Source organism: Sapajus apella, unplaced genomic scaffold (genome assembly GCF_009761245.1).
Source record: "Sapajus apella isolate SASKATOON/1434 unplaced genomic scaffold, GSC_monkey_1.0 scaffold1, whole genome shotgun sequence".
NCBI classification, from domain to species: Eukaryota; Metazoa; Chordata; class Mammalia; order Primates; family Cebidae; genus Sapajus; species Sapajus apella.
Genome location: NW_022436941.1, coordinates 29,978,512 through 29,993,681, shown reverse-complemented (window position 1 = coordinate 29,993,681; position 15,170 = coordinate 29,978,512). Strand labels below are relative to the sequence as shown.

Here is a 15,170-nt window from a genome sequence, read left to right as displayed (position 1 = left end):
GCCCACCACCATACCCAGGTAACTTTTGTATTTTTAGTAGAGACTGGGTTTCACCATTTTGTTTAGGCTGGTCTCAAACTCCTGACCTCAGGTGATCCACCTGCCTTGGCCTCCCAAAGTGCTGGGATTATAGGCATGAACAACCACACATGGCATACTCTTTAGCAAGAAACATTTTCCAAAGAAAAAATAAATTTATTAAACTTGGATGAATTAATATAATGATGATGATTATATGATTTAATACCATCATCACATATATCATTAGTGCAGAAGACCAAGAGTGAGCAATGTTGCTTTCTCTTGGAGTTCTGTGCCTTTACACTAAGTCAGTCCTGCTCAAGGTGTGGTTGGCAGATAACTGCCATTTGCAAACTGTTAATGAGAGCACAAAAATGAAAAATATTTATTTAGAAGCTTTCATAACAATTTGACAAATTATATATATTCAGTCTATTATAAATTAAAGCTTGTATTTTTATGTCTTTTCTATTTTAGTTTTCAGTAATTCGTTATTTTATTATATTTTACAAAATTTTCTGTGATGGTTTGGAAATTTAAACATAAATTAGGGGAGATCGTTTACCACAGTTTGAAAAGCACTGAGCACTGCCTTAAATGACTCCCAGAGAACTTTTTCCCCCTCCCTCTTTTTCTTCTTTCTCTCCCTCCCTCCCTGTCTTTGTTTTCTCCCTCCTTACCTCCCTCCCTTCCTTTCTTTCTGGCTTTTATAACCACTTTCCACAGTTCTTTCATCTCCCTCCCTTGCTGTTCAGCTTTGGGCTGTCAGTTGTAGCTGGAAGGATGCCTACTTTGAGAAGCCCACCTACAAAAGTGTTGTTAATCTACTGTTGGCTGAAAATTCAGATAACAACACCAGCTTAAATTTTATGCAAATTTAAGTACATAAATTCTGAGTGTCTGACTAGGCTCTCTTTTATAACAGAAATGAGCTTTGAAGCATGGGCTCTATTTTGGCTGCTCAGGGACAGCTTTCTGGGTTTCATGTAGTTTTAGTTTTCAGTCATTTTGGGGATGGTTGACGCTGCCATGAAAGGATCTCTCAGTACACAGTGTTACCTGGATAATATGATGTGAATCATAGTATAATGCTCCTAATTTTAAGGAATTTATGTCTCAGTCTAATAATTCCTAGTAACAATTTACCATTACAGGATACCACAAAATGTCCCAAATTTAGGTAATGCCTCTAACACAGTGTTAGAGGATGAGATTGCTAATCACACTAAAATGTAAACTCTATGTTTGCTAGTTTTCAGAGAACTATTTGTACTTTAGAACAGATGAAACCATTTAAGAAAAGGCCTACTGCATTGCAGCAGGGTTTAAGTCTACCTGCTCCAAAGAACTGTTATTACCACTATGTGGCAACTGTGCTTAGAAAATTCAGCTTTGCTTGTGAGCAAAGGACAGAATGGAAAACTCAATCCAGCATTCTGGCTTTGCTAAAAGAGCTAATTAAGTGTACCATTTGTCAAAGTCAATGGAAAGCCTGTGTCTGGATCACTTAAAAAGGCATTAAAAAGAGAAATGGGGTCCAATAGCAGAGGAAAGGAAATTTCCTATTCTTAACTGGAAACTATGCTCATATGGTATGTATCCTAATGTATCATAATATCCTATAAAACTTTCAGTGCAATTTTGGTAGCACTTTGACAACAAATTAAGTAATTATGCTTTTATTTCAATGCATATAAGAATATTAAAAATCAAATGCTTTACAGCGGCCAAAGTATGCTGCTATGAAACTTTTAGCATTATCAAATGATAAGGGCTATAAGAATAAATTCAGAAATCCTCTGCTATAATATACTAAAATAATCATGAGGAAAGAAGAAGAGATTGATGCAAATGTCTTTTATATTCCCATTTCTATCATTTTTACATCTTTTTTCCTCTTTCCTTTCCCAGGTGACAGAGATGGGTATTGAATGAGTAAATACTCACCTGAACTGGAAAGGCTGGCTGTACTGGAGAAATTGGGCTGAAACTGGGGAAATTTTAAGACGTGCAGTCAAGCACTGACTGAGTGCTGATTAGCCAAATCAGCAATTTTAGCAGCACTGTGGCTATGCCATCCTATATTTATAGTCTTTATATTATGAGATAAGAGGAGGAGAAAAAGAAGGGCAATAAACCTGATAGGCCAAACTCTGTTATAATCCCCTTACAGGATCACATGGATAGAGCTAAAATAGAATTTAGAAGAGATTGAATCTAAGCTTTGTTCTACAAAGTGGAAAAAGGCACAGAGAGATTTAGTGACTTGTCCCACTCTAAGCTGATATGTCCCTTTAATGTATTGACATTTTTGCCCCTTCCAATTCAGGCTGAGCTGTACAGCAGTAAGCTTCCATTTGCTTGCTATGTGTGTGCACCAAGAGTGGCAAAATGGATTCATTCTTAAAGAGCATCAGAATCAACACTGACAATTGCCTACTTCATAACCAGAGCATTCACATTGCTAAGATTTCATGGATTCTTATTTGCTTAAAGGAAAAACATTCCAATCACTACATTAAGTCAACATACTTAACGTCCTTAGATGAAAATATAGTTCACTGTCAAAGGTGAAGTGAGGTCCTAAATACATTCTTCAATAATTATTATTCATGTTTGCATGGCATCTAACAATTTTACAAACACATGCTTTTTTTGCAATCTTTATAATAACGCTGTAGAAGGGTTATGGCAGACTGATGATGATGATGAGGATGAGGACAATAATGATGACTTTTTAAAGATATATAAGTGGAAGTTTGGCAAGATTGATGAACCTTTCTTAGATCACAGAACCACTTCATAAGCAGGTCTGTTCTCTTCATGACCGGTGCTCTTTATGTTGCTCAGTATCTTACATTATATATTTACTGTTAAAACATTTTTTTTTTTTATTTTTTAAAACATTTTTTCAACTTAAAAACAGATCCCTTTCTCACATGAGGCAATTTGTGCTCATTAGTAATTATAACCAGAAGGCTCAATTTACTTGGTAAATGTCACTTGTTATATAAATGGTGAACTGGTAATATGCCAAAAAGAAAACACTTAGCCCTGGAAAGACTACAAATACATGTGTTTGAATGTTTTTTTTCTTATATATTTAATTTATAGCTGATTTTGAAAGGGCTCACAGGAAGCATGGGAAAATTACAAGGTAACAGATAATATTTAAAAAGGGAACTTTGTTTTAATTTTCTTAGGTGTTTCAACTTGCATTATGTTAAATGTATTTTTCCTTTTTTAGAAGTTGTTAGAAAAACAAATTTTCCATTTATAAACTACCAAATAATAAATATGTTTAACAAAAAAAAAAAGAAGGTTTTGAAATGCTTACTGTTCTTTTTTGGAAAATATGTGAGGAAAGAAAGGCATTATTGGCCCCAGAAATTAAAAGTTGTCTTTTGAAGTGTATTAATCTATAAAGCATATGCACAATTATATGGCTCACTATACTTGGGTTTACATAATTAGTTTATTATATACAAACAAATTATATAATTAGGACAATTTTTTAAAGGATTATTAATATCTCAGAAATTAAGAGGTTTATCATAATCTAAAGATTATTATTTCATAATTTAAACTATTTTTTAAAGGTTTTGGTTGATTTTAATAGCATATTAAATCTTCTTTTTTTTTCCTCTTTTGAGACAGAGTTTTGCTTTTGTCACCCAGTCTGGAGTGCAATGGTGCCATCTCAACTCAACGCAACCTCCACCTCCCAGTTCAAGTGATTCTCCTGCCTTAGTCTCCCAAGTAGCTAGGATTACAGGCATGTGCCACCACGTCCTGCTAATTTTGTATTTTTAGTAGAGATGGGGTTTCTCCATGTTGGTCAGGCTGGTCTCGAACTCTTGACCTCAGGTGATCTGCCTGCCTAGGCCTCCCAAAGTGCTGGGACTACAGGCGTGAGCCACCGCACCCAACCATTAAATATTATTTCATATGAATTATGAAAACATCAAAATAATATACTTGCTTTCATAATTTGCCCTTTACACACTTTCCCTTTAATTAAAATATAATATCTTAAAATGTTAATTTACAAGTTAGTCTTAATTATGTTGCAATTTTTAATTAAGTAGGTGAGATGGAACTTATGAAGAAGAAGGTATTATGGCATTACTCCATTTAAAGTAGTAGTAGTATATATTGATACCTCACTACTCATCCTATTAACTACTGTCCAGGAAATGTGCATATGGTTGCGTGAAATTCATATCTTTGTTGTTCACCCCTCTCCCACAGCTAAACTCATCATTCCTCAATGCCTACTGTATTGATAAGCACCATTATTTAATCATAGTAATCATATCTGATGCATCATGTAACAGGATATACCCACCATACAAGATTACTCACCATATCAGAATCTGTGTTCTCATATCTTTTTTCATTTTCCACAGGGCTAAAAATTGATTCAGAGCGGAGTTCTCTTTTACCTATAATTTCCGAGGCTTTCAGGATGAATTGCACATTTGAAAAGATGTTTGGATACTTGTAATATGATTCTCCAGAGAAAGAAAGTGCTATTGTAAGAAAAATTATTTGTGAGAAATATTTCATTAATGTTTTGCATTGTGTTTCATTTGTCTTTTAGCTATTAAACTATAATTAAATTCAGTATTTAGATGCGGAAACTGCTGTAGTTCCCTATTTAAGATTTATAATGTTATGTATGCCCCCTGGTGGTGTAATAGAAAACTAGATGGTAAATAATTTATACACAAGAGTTTATATAATTCAGAACAGCAATTTCATAATCACTGAATGCCCAATTAAATATAGTTACTGTTCAACAATGCTTGGAAGCTTCCAGATGAAAATAAATCAAGTTATAATAGATGCTGTATTCATAATGGATACGTTGACATTGTAATTCTACAAACAAATCAATGTCATTGATTCTAGACCAATTGATTCTCCAGTTTTATTCCTTCTAAAGATGTTATTATTTAGTTTTGAAAATAAATATTTTAAATATAGGCAACAACAATGTAATTTAACATAACACCATGTTATATTTAATGGAACCATCTCAGTGCTGCTTTTTCCATAAAATAGTTTTTTAGACAAACTTTGAGTTTTAGTCCAACCACATAATGGAAAAATTAATAATGATCATTCTACTGGACAGCTATCTGAAGAGGCAGAGTTGCTGATAGCTTCAGTAGAAAACAGCCAATTGTTAACGGTAAAGCTGTACCCTAAGCCTCTACGATAGTTGGTAAGAGGGCACAACTGGTGATTTTATTCTTGCATATGAAAGAAAGACTAGGGGCGTATATCCTCAATAACAAGCTAATATGAGAACTTGAGGTTTTTACTCAAATAATCTTTCAAAGTTTATTTGTTGTAATCATCTGAATATTTGATAAGCCACTATGCCAAACACCATGAGGAGTTAAGAAGTTGTATAATTTAACAAAGATATAAAAACAAGTGAAATGTTAGACAAGAATTCCTATTCTGTCTGTCTACAGCCACGTCTGATCAGGACGTATGCCAATGGCACTAACTGATAAGTCTCCAAAACACTTCTGCTATTCCCTTGGTCATGGTTCCATCCACCATGACTTTTTCATCAAATATTATTCCCTTTCTTTATCTTGAATTCCTCCTTTCCTTATCCTATAATATACTAATATTTTGACTGATTTTCCACTTAAACTATTGACATATTTACATATCAGCATAAATATTTATAGCTAAGCTTTTTTTTGAAATAGGTCACAATCTTTGCCTTATGCTTAAATTTTCCCTCACTGTTTGTTTACCTCCAATCTGAATTCTGCTTCCACCTCTCCACTGGGTATGCTCCCAAGATCAGCAGTGATTTTCTGATTGCAGAAACTTACCATTATTTGTCAGACCTTCTATAATTTAATATTTCTATGGCAATGTTGATCTTGAATTTCTCTCCTTAAACATAATCACTCCCTCTTATCTCTCTTATTTCTCTTTAACTGGACTCTGTTACACCAATAATCCATTAAATGTGTATGTTCCCCAAGATTTCATCCCTGGAATTAGTTTCTCCCTGCCCCTCACCCTCAGCCATATTAACGTGAATGACTGTCAATTCCATATTCCAGGCAGGCTTCACTTATTTCCCTAGTTCCAAACCTATGTTTTCAACAGCTTGCTGGGTATATATACCTGAGTGACCTTCAAATTCAATACGACCGATATTTCTCCAAATTTTTCCTAGTTCAGAGTATCATTGTCTCGTGCTATTACTCAATATGCAAAACCTTGGCTCCCACTTGAATTCTTCACTTTTCTTTACATATTGCTTAGATTCAGTTGATCACCAAGTCCAGAACCTTACTGAAGTAAGAATTTAACTTTCCTGAAATCTAGGGAGGTAGACACTATTACAAATAACGAAACTGAGCCACAAAAAAGCTCATACACTTAAGTGGCAAAGTAAAAAGTAGAATACAGAATGAGGGTTACCAGTGTCTAAAGCAGGGAGTAGGTTGCGGGAATGGTTGGGGATGTGGTAAGTGTTAGGTGCAAAGCTTCAGTTAGACAGAAGAAATAAGGTATAATGGTCTGTTTCATGACATGATGACTGCAGTTTATAATACTGCATTTTTCAAAATTGCTGGAAAAAAAAGTAGAGTTAGATTTTAATTGTTCTCACCACAAAGAAATAAAAATGTATGGGGTTAGAGGGACAGGGAGCTGAACAAATGCAATCTGGCCCTGAAGCTGTGCTCCTCAACACCACACCTCTTTCATGAAAAATAAAATGCAACTTACGTTCTTTATACTGACAGTCTGAGCCTCTCAAAATATAACATAAAACATTTATAAGTGCAAAAAATAAAAGATATCCTACCGTATAAATATGGTTGAAGCCTAAGTAAATGTTGTTTAAAACATTCTAGGTGACCATGCAGGAAAAATATAAAAAGTCGTAAGAAGACCAAATAGCCAATCTGTCAAAAAAGAAAAGAAAAATGCATGTTTGTGTTGCATCAATAAATGTTTAAAATCCATAAGAAAAATCAACCATTTTATTATTACATTTTCTTTTAAAAAAACAATTTTAAACTCACTCAATATTATGTTTTTGAAATAACATTAAAACATTTATATCAAGATTGAAATACTAGTTCAGCCAAAAAATCTTTTATAAATTATCTCTACATTACATATAATGACCAACACTAAATGCTATTTTTATTCTATGTCCTTTAAAACAGTGCTTTTCAAATTGCAAGTCATGCCCCTTAAAGCAGTCATGAAATCAATTGAGAGGAGATTTTTAAATAAAATAAGAGAGAAGAAAAAACATAGTTTATTGTACAATTCCTTGTTTCAGTATATAAGCGAATGTATATTATGTTAGCTGATTGCAATGCAAAAGATATTTCTATGTGTCTCAGTCAAAACAATTTGAGAACCATTGCATTAGTCAGTGTTGAGAACTATCCTGCTTCTTCATAGTATGCTGTGCTCAGCTCCATATTCCCTCATGAAAAAAGACCTCCCACAGAGTAATTATTAAATAACCAATGCAAAATCTTACTTCTGTAAGATTAGTAAAAATATAGTTTGTTTCACACAGACTACATAAAATGGAATGTCTGCAAAAATATATAATCTGCAACATTTTACAGAAAAATAGAAAAAAAATTAACTACAGAAATAAATAGAATACAAGTTGCTAAATTATGAAGAAGACCCAAATAACAGCAATGGTTGTCACTATCGTGTGTGTGTGTGTGTGTGTGTGTGTGTGTGTGTGTATCTCCCTTTCTCTTAACAGAAATGCAGAGTATCATTAGATATACATGTAAAAAGAAAATAAAATTAAAAAGATAAATCTAATGAAATCTCAGTGCTTCATCCAAGACTATAAAGTAAATAAGGAACATTACTGGAATTTGAACCCAGGAATGTATATATTGCTCCAAAAACCATGAGCTTTCTACTATGGCAGTTATTTCCAATTTTTTTTTATTACAAACCTCTACTATTACAAATAAATTTTGAGAATGCATTATTAGTATTTATAAGTGTATTCATAAAGTATAAACATATACTATTTGTAAACTTATAAAGTATGTAAAAATAACATGTTTATAAGGTATGCCCAAGACATCTCTTCATATACACAACTCTGTTAGAGTACTGTGTTTCTCTAAGAGACTGAAGTTAAATGTGAAAAAAATTTAAAAGAATATTGAAACACTCTACAGAATTAAAGAAAACTACTCTTACAGATATAGACAATAAATGAATAGCTAATCAGAAGGGGGATAATTTAGTATTTTATAAGGATGAGATATAAATACTGAAAGGAATATAATATTCAAAAATATAATAGGAAACAAAATAGAAAATACATGAAAAGCATGTCAGTATGAATAACATCTATATTTATACCTCAATCTGGTCAAAGATTTCACCTGGCCCAGAGACTAACTTTAGTTATAGCTATACTCGAAAAATGGTTTTAAAAGCTTTCATCTTAATATTCTTGAAGGCCAAATTTTTATTGACAAATCTGCCTTTCCATATTGTATATTGGACTTTCTATGTATTGTTCTTCATGTATTATTTGTGTACATATTCTCTTTGTTGTTTGACAACTCAAGCTTTGCCTCCTACATTGAATTTCTGCTTGTTAGTTTCTCTTTCTCAGCTCTCCCATATTTCCTTCATTTGACCTTTACCTCCTTCTTCTCTCTTTCTATTTCCATCTCTTCTCTTTTTTCTGACCCTTTTAGCTGACTGTGAAATTGAAGGCTGCATATTTATTATGTTCATATTTTAATAGTTATATGTTTTATGTTCTTGCATAGAATCTTGAGGAGCACCATTTATATTTCTATCTAATACATATAAAACTGCCGTTGCTCATATGTTATTCTGTATACTTCTGTAGGCAGAATTCAATAATTAAGAATATTGTACACTTCGAGCTAGATAGAAAGGAAAGAATGTAAACAAAATATAAAGAAAATAATATTTGGCGATCATATATCTCTGGATCTATTCAACCTTGAGCTACTTCTCCAAAGGAGAAACAAAACAATACACCTACAGTGGGTGATGCCTCTGTGATAATATCCTTTCATAAAGCATTCTGTCAAAAGACAAGCAAAAGGGAGGCTTCTAATAGTCTTTCAGATACGCAAAGGCAAGGAGGACAACTGAAATGGTTTCTTGCTTCTTGAGTTCAAAGTACTCATAGATAAAGGGCATGCTTATTTCCACAAGATAGTTTATATTAGCTAGAACAATAAAGAGCAAGCTTTAAAATTAGTAAATCTTGGGATTCCAGTTGAAGATGGCTCACTAGAGAAAACTGCATACTCCCTCTCTCCAGAAAGAAGAATGACAATTATGAATCAATAATCACACCTCAAATGGAACAACTAGGAGGGAACACTGGAGTCCAACAGAGAAGTCATGGGAAACACCTGAGGCACAGAGATGATGTGGTTTGGCTCTGTGTTCCCACCCAAATCTCATTTCAAACTATCATCTCAGGTGTTGGGGGAGGGGCCCAATGGGAGGTGACTGGATCATGGGGATAGACTTCCCCTCTACAGTTCTTGAGATAGTGAGTGAGTTCTCATGGCATCTTGTTTGAAAGTGTGTGGCACTTCCCCTTTTACTCTCTCTCCTGCTTTGACATGTGAAGATGTGCTTGCTTATCCTTCACTTTCTACCATGATTATAAGCTCCTTGGGACCTCCCCGTCATGCTTCCTGTTAAGCCTGTGAAACTGTGAGAATATTAAACCTCTTTTCTTCATAAATTACCCAGTCTCAGGTAACTCTTTTATAGCAGTGTGAGAATGAACTACACAGAAGGGAAGTAAAATCATCTGGGAACACATAGGGACTTGCTATTGGGGGAAAGGTTGTGAAAGTTTCAGTGGGTCTATCTTCCTACCATGAACTGCTGCAATCTGAACCATGGCAGAGCTCCTCTACCCACTTATTTCCTGAAACTAACATGGACAGTGAGCTAGACACCCCATAAGGGCATTGCACCAGGCAGAGAACTTGTGCTGGTTCACTCACACCCCTGAGACCTAAGCAACTACAGCAGGGTACCATTGTGAGAGCACAGCCATCATGGGGCCGTATCCTCCCTTTAGAAACATAGCCTTTGTATCTCTATATCCCAGGAGCCCCCACTGACATTCCTCAGTGTCTACCCAGGGGGCTACAATGGCAGAATACTGCTGGACACAAAGGTGCTACGGGGCCCCAGTACTGTGGCCCACAGTATTACTACTTCCAGAAAAGAGATGGTGCAGTAAACTAACATGGCAGTTCCTGGGTCAAAGAAAACCAAAGCACACACTTTCTAGAGCCTGACAGCTTCCTATCTGGGGCTATGAGAAGAAATCCTGCCCCAGCAGCAGCATACACTCTGTGTTCAGGCTTGTGAGCAGAGAGTGAGATTCCATTTGTGCCACCCACCCAACACTGCAGCAGCAGTTGCCGCCACTGGGAACCCAAATGGAAGCCAGCTACCCGGGGCTGAGAGCAGTGATCCCACTCTACTGGTGGAGTGGCCTCCGTTTTTAGGCTCATGCACAGGGACACCCTCTCCCACTCTGCGTACCTCTGCAGGCTCAGCCACTGCAGCTGCCACTAGAAGCTAGGGCAGGTGACCCTAATGGCTCCTTTCTGGCCCTGCATGGTGACCACACTCCCACTGGTAGAATGACTTCCATGATCAAGCTCATGTGCAAAGGGAAGGGCTCCTTACCTTTATGTGTAGCACTGCAGTGCTGCTACAACTGGGAATAAGCAAGCCTGAGAGCTGCATGACTGGGGCTGTGGGTGGAGACTGCATTGTAACCGTCTCCAACATCAGCATGCACTGCTCAGGACCCAGAAGTTGTCCCACCACTGCTACTACCACTACCCACACCGTGCCACCTACCCAGGGAACCAGGAAATCACTCACTTGCCTAGTCCACCACTGTCACTATCGGGAGCTAAGCAGAATACCTAGAGGCCCAAGAATTGGCCTGCCTGGTTCTGCCAATACCAGAGCAAGTATCTTGTAGGGGGCACAAGAACAGGCATACTCATCCCACTGCTACCACCACTGGGAACCAAAGACTAACCCATCTAGAATCCCTGTCCCCAGCCAAATTTCCCCATAGCCCCCACTTTTAACCACACACTAAACCACTGAGAAATCACAGATAACACTGAAGCTGTTTACAGCCAAAGCAATTATATAAGGATTGCACAACTGCATGTACTCAGAATCAAAGACAAAGGGCCCTACTAACCAACACTATGGATACATCTTCAGGAAAAAATCCTCCACTGTGAATGCAAACTCAAAAAATTAGAATACATTTCTATTATGCCAGATATACAGTTATCAATGTAAGGAAACATGAAAAAATAGGGAAATATGACACTTACAAAGGAACACAGTAATTCCCCAGTAACATATCCCAATCAAAAAGAAATGTGTGAAATCACAGGGAAAATATCAAAATTATGACACTAAAGAAACACAGTGATATACAAGAGAATTTCAAAAACAATACAAAATATCAGAAAAAAAATTCAAGATATGAATGAGAAATTTATCAAAGAGACACATATAACAAAGAACCAAACAAAATCTGGAATCAAAGAACTTCTTTAATTAAATAAAAAGTACAACCAAGAGTTTAAACAATAAATTAAAACAACAACAAAAAAGAATCTCAGAACCTTAATATACTTCTTTAGATATAACTCAGACTAAAATAAAGAAAAAATAATTTTAAAAAGAATAAACAAAGTCTCTGTGATATATGTGACACCATAAAGTGACCAAATACATGAATTATTGGTATCCCTAAAGGTAAAAAGTGAATGAAAAAGTTCAAAAACTCATTTAACTAAATAAGAGATGAAATCCTCCCAAGTCTACCAAGAGATTTAGACATGTAGATTGTGAGGAGACCTCACAATCCCAAAACAGATTCAATGCTAAAGGCCTTTTCCATGGCACATTATAGTCAAGCTGTCTAAAGTCAAAGATAAAGAGAAAATTCTAAAATAAACAGGAAGAAAGTCATCTAGTCAGCCTTGGGCAGACTCAAAGTAGTTATCTCAGCAGAAACCTACAGGCTAAGAGAGAATGGAATGATATATTCAAATTGATGCAAGAAAAAAAAAAAAAAAAAAAACACTTGAAAAACTCTGGCACCCAAAGATAGTGTATCCAGCAAAATTATCCTTCATAAATGAAGAAAAAATAAAGTCTTTTGCAGACAAGAAATTGCTAATAACATTGATCATCAATAGAGTAGCCTTACAAAAAATGTTCGAGGGAATTCTAAATCTGGAAGAGAAAAGATGACAGTTATTATCATGAAAACATACAAAAGTGTAAACCTCAAAGGAAAAGACATAAAAGAGGAAAAGAAAAGACTCAAATAGTACCACCACAGAAAATCAGCAAACCACAAGGACAAACAATAAGAGAAAAAGAAGAGAAGAAAAAATATGCAAAACAACCATGACATGGTTTGGCTCTGTGTTCCTACCCAAATGTCATCTTAAATTGTAATCTCCACGTGTCAAGGGAGGGCCATGTGTGACTGATGGAGGTGACTGATCGTGGGGGTAGTTTCCCCCATGTTGGTCTGGTAATAGTGAGTTCTCATGAGATCTGATGGTGTAAGTCTTTGGACTTTGCTCTCTCTTTCCTGCTGCCTTGTAAAGAAGGCCCTTGCTTCTTCTTCGCCTTTCGCCATGATTGTAAAGTTTCCTGAGGCCTCCCAGCCATGCAGAACTGTGAGTCAATTAAATCTCTTTTCTTTATAAATTACCCAGTCTCAGATGTTTCTTTATAGCAGTGTGAAAATGGAATAATACAAACCAGAAAACAGTTAACAATATGACAGAAACAAAACATCACATATCAATAATAACCTAAATGTAAATGAAATAAATTCTTCACTTAAAAGATATAGACTAGCTTAATACATTTTTACAAACATAATCTAACTATATGCTCCCTATAAGAAATATACCTTACCTGTAAAGACACACAGACTGAGAGTAAAGGAAAAGCATACTCCACACAAATTGAAATTAAAAGCAAGTAGGAGTAGCTACACTTCTATCAGATAAAACAGACTTTAAGTCAAAAGTGTTTTTTAAAATGACAAAGATCATTACATAATGACAAAGGAATCAATCCAGGAAGAGAATATTACAATTCTAAATACATATACGCCCAACATGGGAGCACCCAGATTTATAAAACAAATACTACTAGATCTAAAGAGAAACATACACTGTAATACATTATTAGTGGAGAACTTCAACACTCACCTCTTAGCATGAGGCATTTTACTTAGATAGAATATCAACAAAGAGACATTGTATTTAACCTGAACTTTAGACCAAATGGACATAACAGATATTTACAGAACATTTTTCCCAACACAACAAGAGAATGCACATTCTTCTCATTAGCACATGAAATATTCTCTAGGTTACATAATATGCTAGGCTAAAAATAAGTCTCAACAAATTTTTAAAATCAAAATTATACCAAGTATCTTCTCAGACTACAGCAAAATACAACTGGAAATCAATACCAAGTGGAACTTTGAAAAGTATAAAAATACATGGAAATCAAACAACATATTTCTGAACAACCCCCAGATTAATAAAGAAGTTAACATGGAAATCAAAAATATCTTTTGAAACAAATGAAAATGAAAGCAAAATATACTGAAACTTGTGGAATACAGCAAAAGCAATATTAAGAAGGGTGTTTATAGCAATAAATTCCTGCATCAAAAGAAAACAGAAAGATTTCAAATAAGCAATCTAATGATCCACTTCAGGAACCAGTAAAGCAAGAACAAACCACCCCAAATTAGTAGAAGGTGATAAATAATAAAGATCAAAGAAGAAATAAATAAAGTTGAGACTAAAAAAGCAATACAAAAAAGATCGACAAAATGAACATTTTTTTAAAGATAAAACTGATCAACTGCTAGCTAACCTGACCAAGGAAAGAAGCGAGAAGGCCCAATCAAACAAAACCAGAAGTGAAAAAAGGGACATTACAACTAATACCACAGAAGTACAAAAGATCATCAGAGACTATTGTAAACAACTATACACTAACAAACTGGAAAACTAGAGGAAATGGATAAATTCCTGAAAACATACAACCTACCTAGATTGACTCAGAAAGAAATACAGAACCTGAACATACCAATAATGAGTAGCAAGACTGAATCACTAATAAAAAGATTACCCAAAAAAAGAAAAGTCCAGTACTAGATGGATTTGCTGCTGAATTCCACCAAATAGATAAGGAAGAACTAACATCAACCTTCCTCAAACTCTTTCCAAAAGTTAAAGGGGAGGGAAATCTCCCCAACACATTTCCCAAGGCCAGTATTACTCTAATACCAAAATCAGAAAAGGTACAACAAAAAAAGAAAACTATACGCTAATAACCCTAATGCACATACATTAAAAAATCCTCAACAAACTACTAGCAAACTGAATTCAACAGCACATCAAAAAGATAATACAACATCATCAAGTTGGATTTATACCAGGGATTCAAGACTGATTCAACATATGCAAATCAACAAACATGATATAACACAACAGAAGGAAGGACAAAAACCATATGATCATCTCAGATGCAGAAAAAGCATTTGATAAAGTTCAACATCCCTTCATGATAAAAAGTCTCCAAACTATGCACAGAAGGAACATGCCTCAAGATAATAAAGATCATATATGACGAACCCACAGCTAACAACATACTGAATAGGGAAAAGTTGAAAGCCTTTCCTTTAATAACTAGAACAAGACAAGGATGCTCATTTTTAACCACTCTTATGCCACATAGTAATAGAAGTCCCAGCCAAAGCAATCAGACAAGAAAAAGAGGTAAAAAGCATCCAAATTGGAAAAGAAGCCAGGCGTGGTGACATAGCCATTCTCAAGAGGCTGGGGCAGGAGAACTGCTTGAGCCCTGGAGGTAGAGGTTGCAATGAGCCGAGATTGTACCACGCTGTACTCCAGCCTGAGAGGCAGAGTAAGACTCCATGTAAAAAAAAAAAAAAAAAAAAAAAAAAAAAAAAAAAAAAAAAAAAAAAGAAAGAAAGAAAGAAA

General features: G+C 35.2%; 1 protein-coding gene across 1 annotated transcript in view; it reads right to left on the bottom strand.

The window, feature by feature from the left end:
* TMEM232 (transmembrane protein 232) overlaps positions 1 to 15,170 on the bottom strand; it is a 195,047-nt gene that overhangs the window by 97,060 nt on the left and 82,817 nt on the right. Inside the window, exons 6-7 of the mRNA XM_032274759.1 lie at positions 6,872 to 6,971; positions 4,387 to 4,553 (exon numbers count right to left, since the gene is read on the bottom strand). Coding sequence (XP_032130650.1) covers positions 4,387 to 4,553; positions 6,872 to 6,971 — 267 coding nt within the window. The remainder of the gene's footprint in view (positions 1 to 4,386; positions 4,554 to 6,871; positions 6,972 to 15,170) is intronic.